The 15898-nt window shown below is 40.1% G+C and overlaps 1 protein-coding gene across 3 annotated transcripts in view; it reads left to right on the top strand.

Moving 5' to 3' along the window:
* The window catches only part of JAK2 (Janus kinase 2), a 93645-nt gene extending 80231 nt beyond the window's left edge, over positions 1-13414 (top strand). For all 3 annotated transcript variants that reach the window (XM_063295075.1, XM_063295076.1, XM_063295077.1), the window contains 5 exons: positions 1473-1597; positions 4552-4724; positions 4899-5016; positions 7089-7202; positions 9333-13414. In XM_063295075.1, the coding sequence (XP_063151145.1) occupies positions 1473-1597; positions 4552-4724; positions 4899-5016; positions 7089-7202; positions 9333-9440 (638 nt within the window). In that variant the 3' untranslated portion in view covers positions 9441-13414. The remainder of the gene's footprint in view (positions 1-1472; positions 1598-4551; positions 4725-4898; positions 5017-7088; positions 7203-9332) is intronic.
* The last annotated feature ends 2484 nt before the right edge of the window (positions 13415-15898 follow it).

Raw genomic sequence — 15898 nt, 5'->3', positions numbered from 1 at the left:
GAAAGGTGTGATTTCATTTCAGACACTTGTTTTATTGAGGGCGTGTCTGATGCTCAGATTAAGATCTTGTTCATTGGCCAGGGAAGAGCAGAAGTTGTTGCTTTAGTTTTCTCATATTTCTGTCTTGCTGTTAGTGCGGAATAGAAAGTTATATGCCCGCCCTCCCTCCCTCCTTAAATTTGTGTCCCACCTATCTCCTAATGACTCTGCACAGCTCACAAGTAAAAACCTTTTTTAAAAGATACAGTCAGAAACAGAAATAAGGAATAAAAGATAGCAAGATGACAGAAACCAGACTGGAATGGAAAAAAAGGATCTAAGGGAGCCTCACTCACCCTCACTTCAGATCCATTTGAAACATCAGTATGGTGGGGGCCATTTGAAGCTCAGGGAGAACCTCATTCCAGAAGGCAGGCACTACTACAGAGAAGGTGCACTTCTAAGGTCCCAATAGATGGCATTCTTTAATTGAAGGAACCTGGAGCATGCCAACCCTGCTAGATCGAATCAGCTGGGCAAATACTTTGGGAGACAGGTGGTCCCTCAAGAAACCAGGCCCTATGCCGTGTAGGGCTTTTAAGGTAACAGCCAGCACCTTGCATCACATCTGGAATGCCAATGCAGGTCACAAAGTAGATGTGTTAAATAGGCATTTCAAGGTATGTCCATCACTGCCCATGCTGCTTCATTCTGGACCAGTTGAAGCTTCTGGGCAGTCTTCGAGGGCAGCTTCACATAGCGCACATTGCAATAGTCAAGCCGTGAAGTGACCAGGGCATGAGTGATTGTGTGATCAAGGAACAGACACAACTGGCATAGCAGATAAAGCTGTGCAAAGGCCTTCCTGGCTACAGCTGCCACCTGCTCATCGAACCAAAGCTGTGAGTCCAGAAAGACCCCCAGATCACACACTGCTCTTGAATGGGAAAGTGCAACCCCATCCAAGGTCACATATAGAATATCCCCAGATCTGGGTGACCCAAACCCCCACCACCACTTGGTCTTGATAGCTTTGAGTCAGAGATGGTTCTTACCCATCCAAACCCAAACAGCCTCCAGGCCCTGGAACAGAATCTCAACAGCCTCCCTTGGCTGGCCCAGGGTTGAAAGATGTGATTGGGTATCATCAGCATACTGATGATATAATGTCTTTAGTTATTGAGCTTTTGCTCAACTAATCGCTGTTTTCTGTTTTGTTGGCATGGAGTAATTGTATGGAATTAGAGCTTTAAGTGCAATGTTCTGAAGCTTTAATGTATATTAAGGATCATCTACCATTCAGTGATATTTCTAGATTAGCGCATGCTGTTACCTGAAGAGAGAAAATTATTGTGATGCTTCCCTTCTTTTTTAGAAATGTATTTGCTGGCCATAATCAGGTCAAGATTAGCCTCATGCAGGAGAATTTCAGTACTGTATATGGACAAATCATTTTAAACTATAGTTCTAAATATTTGTGTTTGTTTGGAAAGGGCGGAGGAATTTGAAGTTGATAATGGAATATTTACCCTATGGAAGTTTACGGGATTATCTCCAGAAACACAAGGACAGGCTGGATCATAAGAAACTCCTACAATATGCTTCTCAGATATGTAAGGTAATAAATTAATTAACCCTCCTGAACCTGCTATGGGATTAAACAGAATTAAACTCTTAATTGTTTTCCATAAACTCTAGACCTTAAATATTCTTGTAGGGAATTGTTTTTTTTCCCCTTGTCAGTAACACAGAATAGATCCATCCCCTTTCTATAATCAGTCTGTTTCTCATAACACAATCTTGACTCCTCTTGCTTGCTTATTTTATTTTTTATTTTTTTAAATACATCTAGAAGTCCCCTGATGCTAGTTTCTAATAGTGAAAAGCAGTTTAATGCACTAGTTTCCTATTCATCTGGCTGATGAGGGTGGAGGGAAGACATTTCTGTGGCTGCCAGAGAATATGGCAGAGAGGTTATGCTCTATAATGTATTAACAGTGCAAACCGTTTGTAATTGACCATAGGTATAGAGTGGGATTGCACTGTGTGTCAACTAATTTTTCTCTGCCCTTGATAGTGATACTTCTTATTCCATTCTCCTCTGAAGTAGCTTTTTAATGAACCTTTCATTTCATGAAGAGCTGTAAGATCGCTAAGTGTTGAGCCTTCTTGTGTAAATTACTAAAATGCCAGGGAAACAGTGTTCATAATTGTAGTAAAGAGGGAGGAAGCTCTCATATATCCAGATACAAACAAATTAATCAGTCAAAATTAAGTCTCCCACTCTTGACATGGGGCAGAGACCTGTTTAGGGGAAACTAGATTCCAAGCTTGCAGTCAGAAGCTGGGCAGTTGATGGCTGTCACTCCAGTGAGGTTTTAAAAAGGGAGGGACAGGGCCATTTTTGTTCTTCACCTCCCATCATGAGAGGACAGAATCTCTCTCTGCTGGCTTCTGCCACATAAGGACCCACCACTCCCATCCTAGATGGAGCACTGGTGACTTGGAAGAAATTAATCATTTAGGAAAACGTGGAGCTCAGTACAATTTGTTTCTTTTGTTAACTTGCATTATGAATGATCTGAGCTGTACTTCATGTCCTCACTACTATTTTATTCTGCCGGGGTGTGTGTGTAGGTGTATGGATGTGCATATATGAGCATGTAGGATCCTTCCTGCTGGCAGGGATCCAGATCTCCTTTTTTTAAAAAAAAATGCTACCCTTTCCATGATAAAGTGGTTCATTAATTTTTAATTTAGATAATAAATCATTTGAAACTCCTGAAATTAGTAGCCTCATTCTGACCAGGAGTTTAGCTGATCATGTCTCCTGACTCCCCTATTAGCTATAGAAAGGCCAGAAGCGAAGAGAAAAAGAGGAGGTCCCACCTACCACCTCCTAAAGAAAAGTGTAGATATTGTTTAAAAAATGTGTGTGTGTGTGTGTGTGTGTATTTAAACTACCTATCTATCTATCTATCTATCTATCTATCTATATCGTTTGTTTAAAAAATGGGGGTGTCAGTGTCAGGCAGGTCTCCCCAGATTGTGGGAAGTTGCCACAGTAGGGACTGTGAGGAAGGAGGTAAGACTTGTGCTGAAGAGCCAGGCAGACCAACCCGCCCCTTCTCTGTTCTCTTACGTTAATCTGGAGTGAGGCCCAGCTCTTCACAGTGTTACTGTACTACAAATCCTTTCTCCTTCCACTCAGGATAATTTCTAGTTCTAAAAGGTAAAGGAAGAAGAAAGGCATGCTTTGAAATTGTACTATAATATGAATTTTGGCTACTTTCGGGCATGGTATGTTGGACTAGATGGAGTTATATGTTACCTAGCAGCTGCAAATGAAATCTGGATAGGATTGAATGCATGTGCTGCTGCTGCTGCTGCTGCTGCTGCTGCTGCCACCTGTCAATTTCCAAAATCTTTCTTTTCAGTCAGAAAATGGGCCACTTGAATTTTGGAAAGTGAGGAGGGTTCTTTTGCATAGTGACAGCAAAAGTGATACTGGTAACAAGATGTTTGCTGGGACTGGTAACAGTTTGCGCTAATAGCAGGCAGTCCCAACTAGACCCTGGCAACATCCCATACAGCTTGCAGATAAACCCACTGTGGAAGGAAGTTTGACTAGAGGGAAGAAACAGGAGGCAAAATAGCAAAACATTTTCATCCTTTGTCTTCTGTAATAACATTTACATTACACATAAGCACAGTTCTCCACTTGTTGGCTGATGCAGTGCGTTCCCTTGATTATAACAGCAGTAATTGATTTTACATTTGGAGCTACTTGAAAGCTCTGGTACGCTGACATTGCAAACCATGCTTTTATTTGTATCCTGTTTTTTTATAAGTCATTTATTTCAGGGGCCAAAAAGGCCCATACTGATTTAATTTTAGCAATGTTGCAGTCACAGTCACATACAAGATCCAAAATCTTACTTCAATGGGTTTTCACTGAAAGATATCCAGGAACAGAAATAATTCTTTCTACAATTCTGGTCTGTGACCGTAATAAAAGATTGATTGATTCCTTCTGCTTTTATCCGAAGCAGGTAAATAATACATTGCAATAGTTGATATTAATTTCTTAGTGGGCTAAAAACAGAATTATACAAACTAAAAAAAAAGAAAGCAAAGCTTGGGTCAGAGATTCCCAAAGCCTCATTCTGCCATAGCATGTCAAAGAATAGTAAATGTCAGTTGTAGTGTATACAAATCAGTGCATGCTGAAACAAGGCTAACAGCCGAACAATTCATTTCATCATTCTGACCCATCGCTTGACAAAGACAAAGATGACATCTAGTGGTAATTGACAGAAAATGGTGAGTTATAATCAACTTTGAACTTGCTGTTCAACATTCTGTTGTAAAATTCTTTTTTTCCCCCCCTGATAGTACAAGACAATTTTTGATCATTTACAGTACCTTATTCTTGATCAGCTTAATGAGATGATATTGAAAGAAGTGTCCAATATTCAGAAAATTAGCTACATGACTCATAATGTCTTCCACCAAATCTTTGGTGCTCACTAAACCAATTAATTTTACTTTTATCATTTCATTTATACATAGGGCATGGAGTATCTGGGTTCAAAAAGATATGTACATAGAGATCTGGCAACACGAAATATCTTGGTGGAGAATGAAAACAGAGTTAAAATTGGAGACTTCGGCTTGACAAAAGTTTTGCCACAGGATAAAGAGTATTACAAAGTAAAGGAGCCAGGAGAGAGTCCTATATTTTGGTATGTTTCTGACTGCTGATTGATTCTAAATTAGAAGAATGCAATAGACTATTTCATAAGAGTTCTGGCTTTTAACAATAATAAATTGCTCAACAAAAAGGTCACTAAACATGGTTATGAACAAAGTGATATTTGCATTTGCAGACTTTTGAGTCCTCTGATTTTATCCTGCAGGTACGCTCTGGAATCATTAACAGACAACAAGTTTTCTGTGGCCTCAGACATGTGGAGCTTTGGTGTGGTTTTATATGAACTCTTCACTTATATAGACAAGAATAAAAGCCCTCCAGCGGTAAGTAATGTGTATGTGCCTACATCATTTTTATATGTGGAAGTATAGTGCTGTAGTTATCTTCTTGACTTACAAGATTCGTTTCTGGGCAGCACACCCTACTTTCTTACATGTTTCTGCCATACCTCCAAAAGTACCTTGAGTCAAATATAGTATTACCAGGGACTCATTGAAAGATCATGTCATGCACTGCCTACCGCAGAGTAAAACACAGACGCTGATTCATAGGAGAGCAGGTTCCGGTTTATTTCGTACGTAGTGTCAGTTGCGAAAAAAGCTGAGAGTGAGAGGAGCGCGCCGGTGCAGGGTTTAAATACCCCGCGCCGGTCAGCGCCCCCTCACCCAGGGTTACGTCATCCCCCCTTTGTCCCGCATGCTGTCTTGCCGGTAGGTGAAGGGTTGCGAGGCCCCAGCTGGTGCCCCGGGATCGCCCATCATCGGTTTCCTCATTCAGCCGGTGATTGCTGTCAGCTGGGCGATCTCCGTTGCGCTTGTGCTAACAGCTTGGGTGTGCCTCGCGATCCGCTTAGCCTTTGTCTTTTCTTCTTTCTGCTTTGTGAGCTGATGGCTGCTTCCTCCGGCTAGAGTCTGTGGCTGTTGTTGTGCGTGCTATGCTTACCTTGAGCCCCTTCCTCTGCTTCCTCGTTATTGTCATGTGTGCCGTTGTGCTGATGTCTTCAGCTCAACGGCACTCATGACAGATCATGCTTGAAGCACATAATGCAAAAGCACTCTTCATTTGCTTGAAGCACTTTTTCCCAGGTCTTCAGTTGAAAAGATTTCCAGAACAGCTTGCCTGAAATGTGTTTTTGCTGTGTTCAAAAGAGAAATGCAAGAAAAAAAAAGAATATGGAGGAAAAGGAAAGCAAGCAGTGTAAATATTTAAACGTACGAAGTGTTTACAATTACCAGATTGAATGGAAAAATTTCAAAGAGAGGAAGAACCAAATAGAGCTGATTTCTCACTGTGACTAATGGAATGGCCCTTCTCTCTCTGTCAGATGCACTGGCTGATGCGAGGTGCAATTGATGGAACACTGAGAGCAGTGCTGCTCTTTCAGCAAAGATAGTGGAATAGTCCTGCTTCACACTGCCCGGCTAAGATGGGTCTTGAAAACAATAATTTTATGGACAGTGCATAAGATTATTGTTACGGTTTTAAAATGACCTTGGACTTTCTTGGGAGATTGGCACTCTGGGGAGATTCCCGTTAGATGCCATGCCATTGATCTGTAGGATCCATCTGGTTTTGAACTTGTCTCCTATTCATTAAGTTGTTCTGAAAGTCTGTTCAAAATTTCGGGATTCATTGCTATTGGTATCTTGATGTCATCCAACTCCATTTCCTTCCTTTATAACTTAAGGAAACAGTTCAGGTTTGAAACCATTAGCTGATACCAGTGAATGCAGTCAAATAAACTAAAGATTAATTCAGATAAAACACATCAGAGAACAGAGGTTTAACATACATTTGTTGGAGATACATTTGCCTTGAAGGCTCAGGTTTACATTTCAGTATACTCCCGAATTCAGCCCTAAGTGGTATTGCTCATAATTTGGCAAGTAGTAAGCAGGGTTTGCAGAACTAAAGCTAGTAGGCCAACTGCTCTTATTGTTAGAGATGTCAAATCAGACCATTATGGCACAAGCTTGAGTTGTATATTAATTATACTCCTTAAGACCTTTGACAGATGTTTAGAAACTTCAGCTGATCCATATTTCTGCACCCAGACTGTAGATAGAAGCCAGTTATGGGGGACATATGATTTCCTTGCTATAACAGTCCTTGGTCAATTTTTTTAGCCCATTTCAAAATGCTGGACTTGTCATTTCTTACCTAAATAGGGAGTAAGCTTTTCACTATCTTACATTTATATGGATGTTAAGTAAAGGTGTGCAAAATCTACCTGAATTTTAAGTAAAGGTGTGCACTGACCCTAAGATTATTGTTACTTCATCTGTATTTATTACCTGCCTTGATATCCAAATTTCACAAAGAAAGATAAATAGTAAATAATCCTAGAACTTTATCATTATTCTTACAACAATTCAGCTTTAGATTTTTATTTTAGGAGTTCATGCGCATGATTGGAAATGATAAGCAAAACCAGATGATTGTATTCCATTTGATAGAGCTTTTGAAGAATAATGGAAGGCTGCCAAGACCTGACGGATGCCCTGATGAGGTATTGGGTTGTACCTTACATGTAATGAGTATGCCTGAATTGTTTCTATAGTTAGTAGAGAGGGTTTCATCAGAGAAAGATTGCTTATATTTACTTGTCATAGGACTACAGATAGTCCTTGAGTTACCACAGCAATTAGGACCGGAATTTCCGTTGTTAAGCAATGCAGTCGTAAAGCCTGATGTCACATGACCGCATCACTTAGTGACAGCAAACCAGGCAGTCTCCATTGCCATCATTAAGCTAGGATGGCATGGGTCATTAAGTGAGGACCTCATGTGACCGCATTGTGGGAAGAGGCAGTAATCCAGAAGCACTTGCTTACACCACTGAAACTGCATCCCAGGCCAGCAGGCCAGCAAGCGAGAGCTATAGGCGGGTGCCGCAGGTAGGCACTATGGAATACAAGATCCTCCTGCCATCTGGGGTCTCCTTGGGAGAAAAAGCGCCAGGAGCAACTTGTGACCTCCTGCCAGGTTCCCCTTTGACTTTGCTTATGGGAAGGTGGCAGGGAAGGTTGCAAGTGATGATCATGTGACTGCGGAACACTGCAACGATTGTAATTGCAGGCTGGTTGCCAAGCACCCAAATCACGGTCATGCGGCCGCGAGGATGCTGCGATGGCTGCAACTTCAAGGGCCAGTCATAAGTCCCCCTCATTCAGTCCTGTCGTAATTTTGAATGGCTACTGAATGTGTGGTCGCTAAGCAAGGACTACCTGTAGTTTTGTGATCAGTTTCTACCTCTCAGTAGGTTTGTTACAAAATCAAAAAATAGTTCAATTTCTAATTAGCAGTTTCGATTAAAAACAAAGCAGCAGCCTAGAAATATAATAATTTCACTGTCAGTAATCCCATCTGGAATCCATGTTTTCAGTCTAAAAAGCTTCCTGGCTGTTAGAAGTCCTATATTTTGTTTAAAATCTAATACCACCAGATACATTGAGCAAGGTACATTCCTGAATAAATATTCCAGTGGATGTTTATTATGGTGACAAATGATTTGTTAAACAAATTTGTTACATTTGTTACATTCAGTCTGAATGTAACAAATAGCAAAGCTGTCAAATAACATGTTTTCTCTATTTCTCTATTTGACGTTGGTAAGATTATTTTCAAGGGGACACGGTGGCGCTGCGGGTTAAACCGCTGAGCTGCTGAGCTTGCCGATCAGAAGGTCGGTGGTTCGAATCCACATGACGGGGTGAGCTCCCGTTGCTAGTCCCAGCTCCTGCCAACCTAGCAGTTCGAAAACATGCAAATGTGAGTAGATTAATAGGTACCACTTCGGCGGGCAGGTAACGGCGTTCCGTGTAGTCATGCCGGCCACATGACCATGGAAGCGTCTATGGACAAACGCCGGCTCTTCGGCTTTGAAACGGAGATGAGCACCGCCCTCTAGAGTCGGACACGACTGGACTTAATGTCAAGGGAAGCCTTTACCTTTACCTAAGATTATTTTCGCTTCCCAATGTAAAATGTCATGAAACTATTCTCAAAAGAGAATATAGAAGTCCTTTTTGAAAAAAAGGAATGATCTTATGTGTATAACAAAGCTTCCCCAAATTTACTCGATAAGGGATATTAAATTAGATACAACCTCATGGCTGAATGGAATGAGAATTTTTCTTTCTCCGTAGTTAAGTATTATGATGTCCATCATGGGCCTCATTGGCAATAGAAGAAAGTTAATAGGTAAGATAAAGAAGAAGACATAGAAGTTGGGGAAAGTAATCAATTCCTGGTTTTCCCATAGTACAGTTTACAACTATTTGCTAAGTTTTATTCTCTTTCTGTAAAATCATATAGGCTAAGCCAGTGCCTCATTCTTGTTCTTGCTTAATGAAGGAATTGTATGCGTATGAATGAGATGTATTTAGTAGAAAGAATATCAAGGGAGAAGATGCTAAGAGAGGAAGATTTTTATATGAGATAATGTATAGTATACCAAAGTATTCAGTGTCTTTGGTCCCAAGGTTATTAATCGTCTCAAATAAAATAAGCAGCTCCTTATGATTCTTAATGCATTATTGTTGTTGTTATTGCTATTACTGTTATTGCCATTGTTGCTGCTGCGATGATGATGATGATGATGATGATGATCTCATATTGATGTTTTTCTCTTACCAAGGTTTATGCCATCATGGCAGAGTGCTGGAATAATAATTCAAGTCTGCGACCATCTTTTAGGGATCTTGCTTTGAGAGTGGATTTCATAAGGGAAAGCATGGGTGGATGAAAATACTGGAATTCATCCAAAGGGACATGAAAACATGCAGAGCAAACGTACTTTGCTCCTTAGGCAGTTGCAGATTATTGGCCTTCCCATCCATCTTTGAAGACAGAGACTTTAGGGAAATCATCCCATCAGAACTTGCACATGGTGAAGATCTCTGCTTAGTTTCTTCATCAGGAATGCCACGATGCACCAACGGAAAGCTCTTCGATAGAAAAAGGAGTTCCTTTTTTAAAAAAGTAAAACCGTGGTTAGTCAGGATCACCTAATACAGATTTGCAAATAAAAATGCCAAGAAGAAAAGTTATGGAAAAATGGAGAGTTGGTCTACATAATTTTTTTTCTGAGCTGAAGATAATTTAGGCTGCCATCCTGTATCCTGTACATGGGGTATGCCCAATTAATTTCTGTGGGACTTATTTTAAGAAGACATATAGATTTGTGCTCTTAAACAGTAGATTACATGCAGAATTTGTATGATTCAGTTTCAGCACAACTGTTAAAAATTTTCACATTCCCAAAAACGTAACTTTCAAGAGGAACAAATGTTTTGAACTGAAGCTTAGCAATGCATATGGACTTCAAATTCACCTGGTCACTTGTACTGATTCTGCCTAATCTGTCTTTTACTCCCCATTTGTCCATTGTGCTTTCCGTAAGTAGATGAGATTAATTTGTTCCTTCGCCTAATGTGTATTTCTTATATATGATTATGCAGTTCTTTGAGAATATGCATTAAATATAAAAAGACAGTGGAAGTGTAGTAGAGAAGCAAAGAGTTATCAATCAAGGTGAGAGAGGAAGATAACACAACTGGTTCTTGGAGTGACCTTTATATCACGGAATATCCCCATATTTTCAACATGGCACCCAGAAGCAGATTCCTCCAAAAGATGCAGAAGAGGCATATGCCCTACTGGTATTCACAAAGGCAATCTGAGTGGCCATTAACTACATTCCAAAAAGCTCCCTGGAATTCCTGTTTGCCTTCTCGGTAGAAAACAGAACGGTTTGGCATCCTTTTTCATGGCTTACACAAGGGCTTGCATTTTTGTAATGGGTTTGGGTAGTTTTCCCAATGTCAAGGCATTATGGCTCCAGTGAACAGAACAAACCATATTTTTAGTACTTGATTGAGCAACTGTCTATATGCCTATCTGAGCCAGTGGCTGGCCAGTGAGAGAAGCAGATACATGTTGAGGTGGTATGATGTATATATTTTGGGGAAAAAAGGGAACAAATAAGTACCTCTAAAAAGAAAACCTGTTAAAATTGCCTTTTTAAATAAGCATATAGCAGTCTATTTTCCTACATTGGTGTGTGTGGATTTGTAAAGCTCTAGCTATGTCTCCTAAAGGTACAAAGATCGAAACCATCTTGTAGCAGCTTAATCCTTGTTAATCTTGTCATTTCCTTAACTTTCATAGGATGACTCATTCACCTAACAACAGAAATATGTCTCTGATGTTACCAGGACAAACATGGCCCATCTTCTCTTGAGATATTGGGCCATTTGGCTGTAAGTAACTTCAGCCATGTAATAGGGCTTGGTTGCCATTATACTGCCTAAATTGTGAAATAAGTGTTAGTCACTGCAGATTCATGCTTGTCAGTATCAGTGGCACAACTTCATGCTTGCAAAATAGTAAGCGCTTTCTGGCACTCTTGTGTCTTCAAACTGTATGGCAACTTAAGGGTTGACCATAGTAATTCAGAGGAAAGCAAGTGAATTGGATATTCTACCTTGTTCCATAGTTTGACCGCCAAGTCTTGCTTTTGAAACGTAAGGGATCTTTTAGGTAAATTTGAGTTCAGTTAAATTCCTAATATCAAATGAGTAAGTTTGGTCAAAGAAGCAGTGGTTCTTTGCTATAAAAGCCAAATTAAAACTTGAAGTGCATTTGAATGTTTGGCAAAATGTAGGGTAGGTGGCCATGTTCTGTAAGCCTCTAGTCAGTTTACTTACGTACCTACCTCAAGCATAGAAGAAGGTGCAGCAATGTGAATCTTGTATAGGATTAAACAAGTACCTCAAAATGCAGATGTCCAGCCTGTGAGTGCCAGTTTACAATTGTTTTGTGCCGCTGTGAGCACTGGCATATGCATCAAAGGGGACTGAGTAGGTCTGGCATAGCCTCAGTCTAGCTTGCTAGTAGGGGTACAGGTCCCATGTATTTTGGAGAATCCATGTACAAACAGTAGTTCTATTGGTGGGAGGTGTTAGGAAGCCCCTGCATGAGAGGAGGCATCCCAGTATCTAATTTGCTCAGGTAAAACCTTAATTTTATTTTAAAGAGTAGGGAAATATGCTAAGCAACTAGGGGCAGGGAAGTTGAAATTGTAAATAGTTATATTTTGTAAACGTCTGTTATCCTTTGATGGCTGAAAATTTTCAAATAATTAGCATTTTAAGAGACAGTTGGTGTATATTTTTAATGGCTTTGGTCAATACATTGCACATTTGTACATTGATCTAGAATTTATTATACAGAAACTGCATTTTGGTTTTGTAAAATATTGTGGTAAATGGCTTGGTGGGGGGATTCCCATGTTAACCAAATTATAGTAGCATCAGGTTTAAAGCAACACTAGGCATCAGGATAAACATATGCAGCAGTCTGATCATTATCGAACTTCATCCATCTGATCAAGGATTTCATGTTCCATATAAAGAAAAAAAAACTCAGGGAATTTTGTGTAATGCAAGGAAAAGATCTTCCATAATGTTATTTTTTCAAGTGAGTATTTTTTTTGTTTGATCTAGTAGAATTGAAATATTCTAGTTTCCTGATATAAGGAATTTCAGATACTTAAGAAATATTTGGAGTATTTTAAGAGTTTTGAAACCTACTCTGTTTTGAATTTCCATTGTTGCAGTCATATAGACACTTGCACGAAGTAAATCCCTTTGAGCTTAGTGAGATTTATTTCTAAGTGAGCATGTATAGGATAGTGCTGTCAAAAATTAAGCTTTGTCCAAATTTCTTTTTCATTTTATTAATTTCACTTTGGCACTGTTTAAATGGAAATTCAAGCAGATTCTGCTTTTTGGCAAAAATATTTCCACATTTTCATGGAAGTTTCTTAAAACTGTATTTCTGGATACAGTCTTTCAGGCTGGATTGGAGACTGCTTTAAAAATGTTCAGGTGCAACTTTTTAAAAGACATAAGAGGCTTTCAAGAGAGGAGGCTTCTCAAAAAAATTAATGTGTTTGCTGAGCTATTGCACCTGTCTCTGGTTCTTGTCCATATGCATGAGATCTTGATTTCATTTGTGCTTTCAGATAACTCTTAGTCGCTCATACAATTCAAATACAATAACAACAACCAGTATCTCTTTTGAAAATTAGTGCGTTTCAAAAAATGTCTGTAACTCTGCGATAATAGTTTTGTACATGTCATTTAAACATTATATTATACAATTCGTGCAACAGCAATGTTCTCAGTTTCTTTCCTATTCCACTGTAGGAAGAGAGCTGTGTTAGTGTATGATAGCCAAAAATCAAGAGGAATCCAGTAGCACCTTTCAGCTTAACAGATTTTATTAAAAAGCATTAGCTTTCATGAGCCACAGCATGCTTCTGATGAAGTGAGCTGTAGCCCACAAAAGTGTATGTGTTTTAATAAAATCTGTTAATATAAAAAGGTACTACAAGACTCCTCCTGATTCTTCCTTTTCCAGAGTTGCTATTCATTTTATCATAATGGTTTACCATGATACCAACAATTGCTGTGACTTGCTTTAGAAAAAAATGCACAGATAAGACTGCTGCTGTTGAGTAAAGTGATAATATCACAACTACTGCTTTTTAGAACTTTTTAAAATCTATATCATTTTATATAAATAGGTTGTATTTTGTAAAACACTTCTGTACTTTTATTTGCTAATTGGTCTGTGGTCCAGTATGCTAGCTTTCAGAATAATTTGCTTTAAATGTATACTAAGATATCAGAGTATTAAATATTTTTAAGAACTTTGTTTCCTCTAATTTTTTCCACATAATTTTGACTCCTTTCCTCAAATTGCAAAGCTAAAGCTATTTCACTGCTGAAATAAAGGATAATGATCCAGATGTGTTGCTGTTAAGAGTGTAGCCCTATCCAGGCATTTCATAAATGAGTTGACTCATAAAAGTACCTACTCTTGCCAATGGAAGCACTTTGAAGCTCAAGAAAAAAGAAAGACTTGAGGAAATGGCAGATTTCAGCATTGCACATCCTGCTTCCCATTTGCAGAATCCAACCTCCTGGTGCTATGTAGGACTAAAGATTCTGCCTTGTTCTTTGGGCATGATTTGAAGGGTCAAAATAAGCTGTTAAGGTTTGCAGAGGCTTAAGCACCCATTTTACCGATTAATCCCTCTCCCACAATGGGGCTGAGTGTGTTCTTTTTGATGAGAAGTAAGCATTTCACTTTTAAAACCAACTCAAACACCCAGAGAAGGCTGAACTACCCTCACTGGTGACACTCATATAAGCCCTTGGAAGCCAAATAGTTTTTCTTGATTTTCCTGCAGCTCAGAAAATCTTGGGTCAAGGGTTAGGTAATGTTTACTTTAATTGGTGGCCAGTTTGTAAATGTAATGATTGCCTACTCTAATAGGCTCAGACTCACAAGCAGTAACTTAATGATATCTGATTTATTAAAAGAATAGTATGCAAATACAGGGAAAGCTGAGAATGAGTAAAAGTGCGCCAAATACAAACTAAAAACCCTCGGCTCAAACGTAATCCCGCCCCTCGCCCTGCCGTTGCAAACGCCCCCCTCCCCCCAGGTGCTGCTGATGTCCTGGGAAAGGAACCTTGAACACACGAGATAACCCAAACATATTCCAATCCAGCTGCCAACATATAACAATCCCACGAGATGGAATCCTCCTCCCCTCCCAGACGAAACACGCATCAGCCAAATGACATGCGAAACGTTACGATGTACCGGCAACATTGGAACGGTGAACATGACAGTAAAACTAATACAACCTGGAAACCCAGCTATCTCCACTGATTTGAACCTCTTCTATGGGCAAACCCAGCTATTTTATTTGCTTGGCTTTTCCATAGTTCCACGGGATTGAGGTCAGTAATGTCTACACATCCTTCCCTAGTTGAACATCTAATACCAGTGCATGAGCCAGAGAACTTGGAAGCTAAAGCCTAAGCAAAACATAGAGACCATCCATCAAAAGTATGGACAAACATTCTGCTAATCTATTGAGTTGACACATGCTTTTTCAGAGGTGCTTAACCGTTTCTGGTACTGCTTAAAGCAAACATGCTGCCTAGGGGCCCCCTTCCCCATGGTGAATTCCTGCCCTCCTTAGGCACATCCAAGAGATGCAACAAGTACAGCAATGGGCTCATCTATAATAAGCTTGATGATGCCCTTTAGCAGAGAAAGAAATTTCTTTGCCTGAATTGGGATAGCTTTCAGCTTGGCTGGTTGGCTGGCTTGAGGAAAAAAATGGAAAAAGGTACAGCTAGCTCTGTTTATGTCTCTTTAGTCAAGATATCAGAACGTCCCTTTCCTTAGTCTCCGGAGGATGGGCAAGAAGGTATCAAATGATCCAATTTCAATAGTCAAGGTGCCTTGCCTAGTAACCCTTGAGTATAAATCTGGCTTGAATAAGCTATGTATACTATAGGGAAGTATGAGCCTACAGTTCTTCCCAGATTGCCTTCATCCCTATTGGAATCTAACATCACACAACTATCAGAAAGAGGCAGGAGGACCTGATTACTGGAATCATGTAGACCCAAATGCCCTGGAAAGACTGCACTGGAATGCAACAGAGAAACAATCACCCTGTGACCAGTCTCCTGTTGGTGACTGCACGGCATGGGCAAATGAAGCAAACTAAATTATTTCTTTGTCTGGTAAGAGTGATTTTAGGTAAAGGTAAAGGTTTCCCTTGACATAAAGTCCAGTCGTGTCCGACTCTAGGGGGCGGTGCTCATCTCCGTTTCTAAGCCATTAGAGCCGGCGTTGTCCATAGACCAGTCCGTGGTCATGTGGCCGGCATGATGACACGGAACACCATTACCTTCCCGCCGAAGCGGTACCTATTGATCTACTCACATTTGCATGTTTTTGAACTGCTAGGTGAGCAGGAGCTGGGACTAGCAACGGGAGCTCACCCCGTCACGTGGATTCGAACCGCCGACCTTCCGATCGGCAAGCTCAGCAGCGCAGCGGTTTAACCCGCAGCGCCACCAATGTCTCTTCCTTCTCATTGTCAATAAGAAGATGGTCAGGAGAAGGAGTCAAATGAATCCCCTGAAACTAAGCAAGGGAGAAACTTCCTGTGGTTTGAGAAGAAACCAATGTCCTGATATGGAGAACTATCAAATCTCTTGTGCTCCATCTGCTTCTGTGGCAGTCCCTATAATGTACTGAACTGTGGAGATCACCTGTGCATCTCTGTTGTGATTACCGTTGCCTGTGAAGTATCATGAGGTGAGG

This window comes from Candoia aspera, chromosome 2 (assembly GCF_035149785.1).
Source record: "Candoia aspera isolate rCanAsp1 chromosome 2, rCanAsp1.hap2, whole genome shotgun sequence".
Classification (NCBI taxonomy): Eukaryota; Metazoa; Chordata; class Lepidosauria; order Squamata; family Boidae; genus Candoia; species Candoia aspera.
Note: the sequence above shows the minus strand (reverse complement) of the source record. Positions and strands in the feature narration are given on the sequence as shown.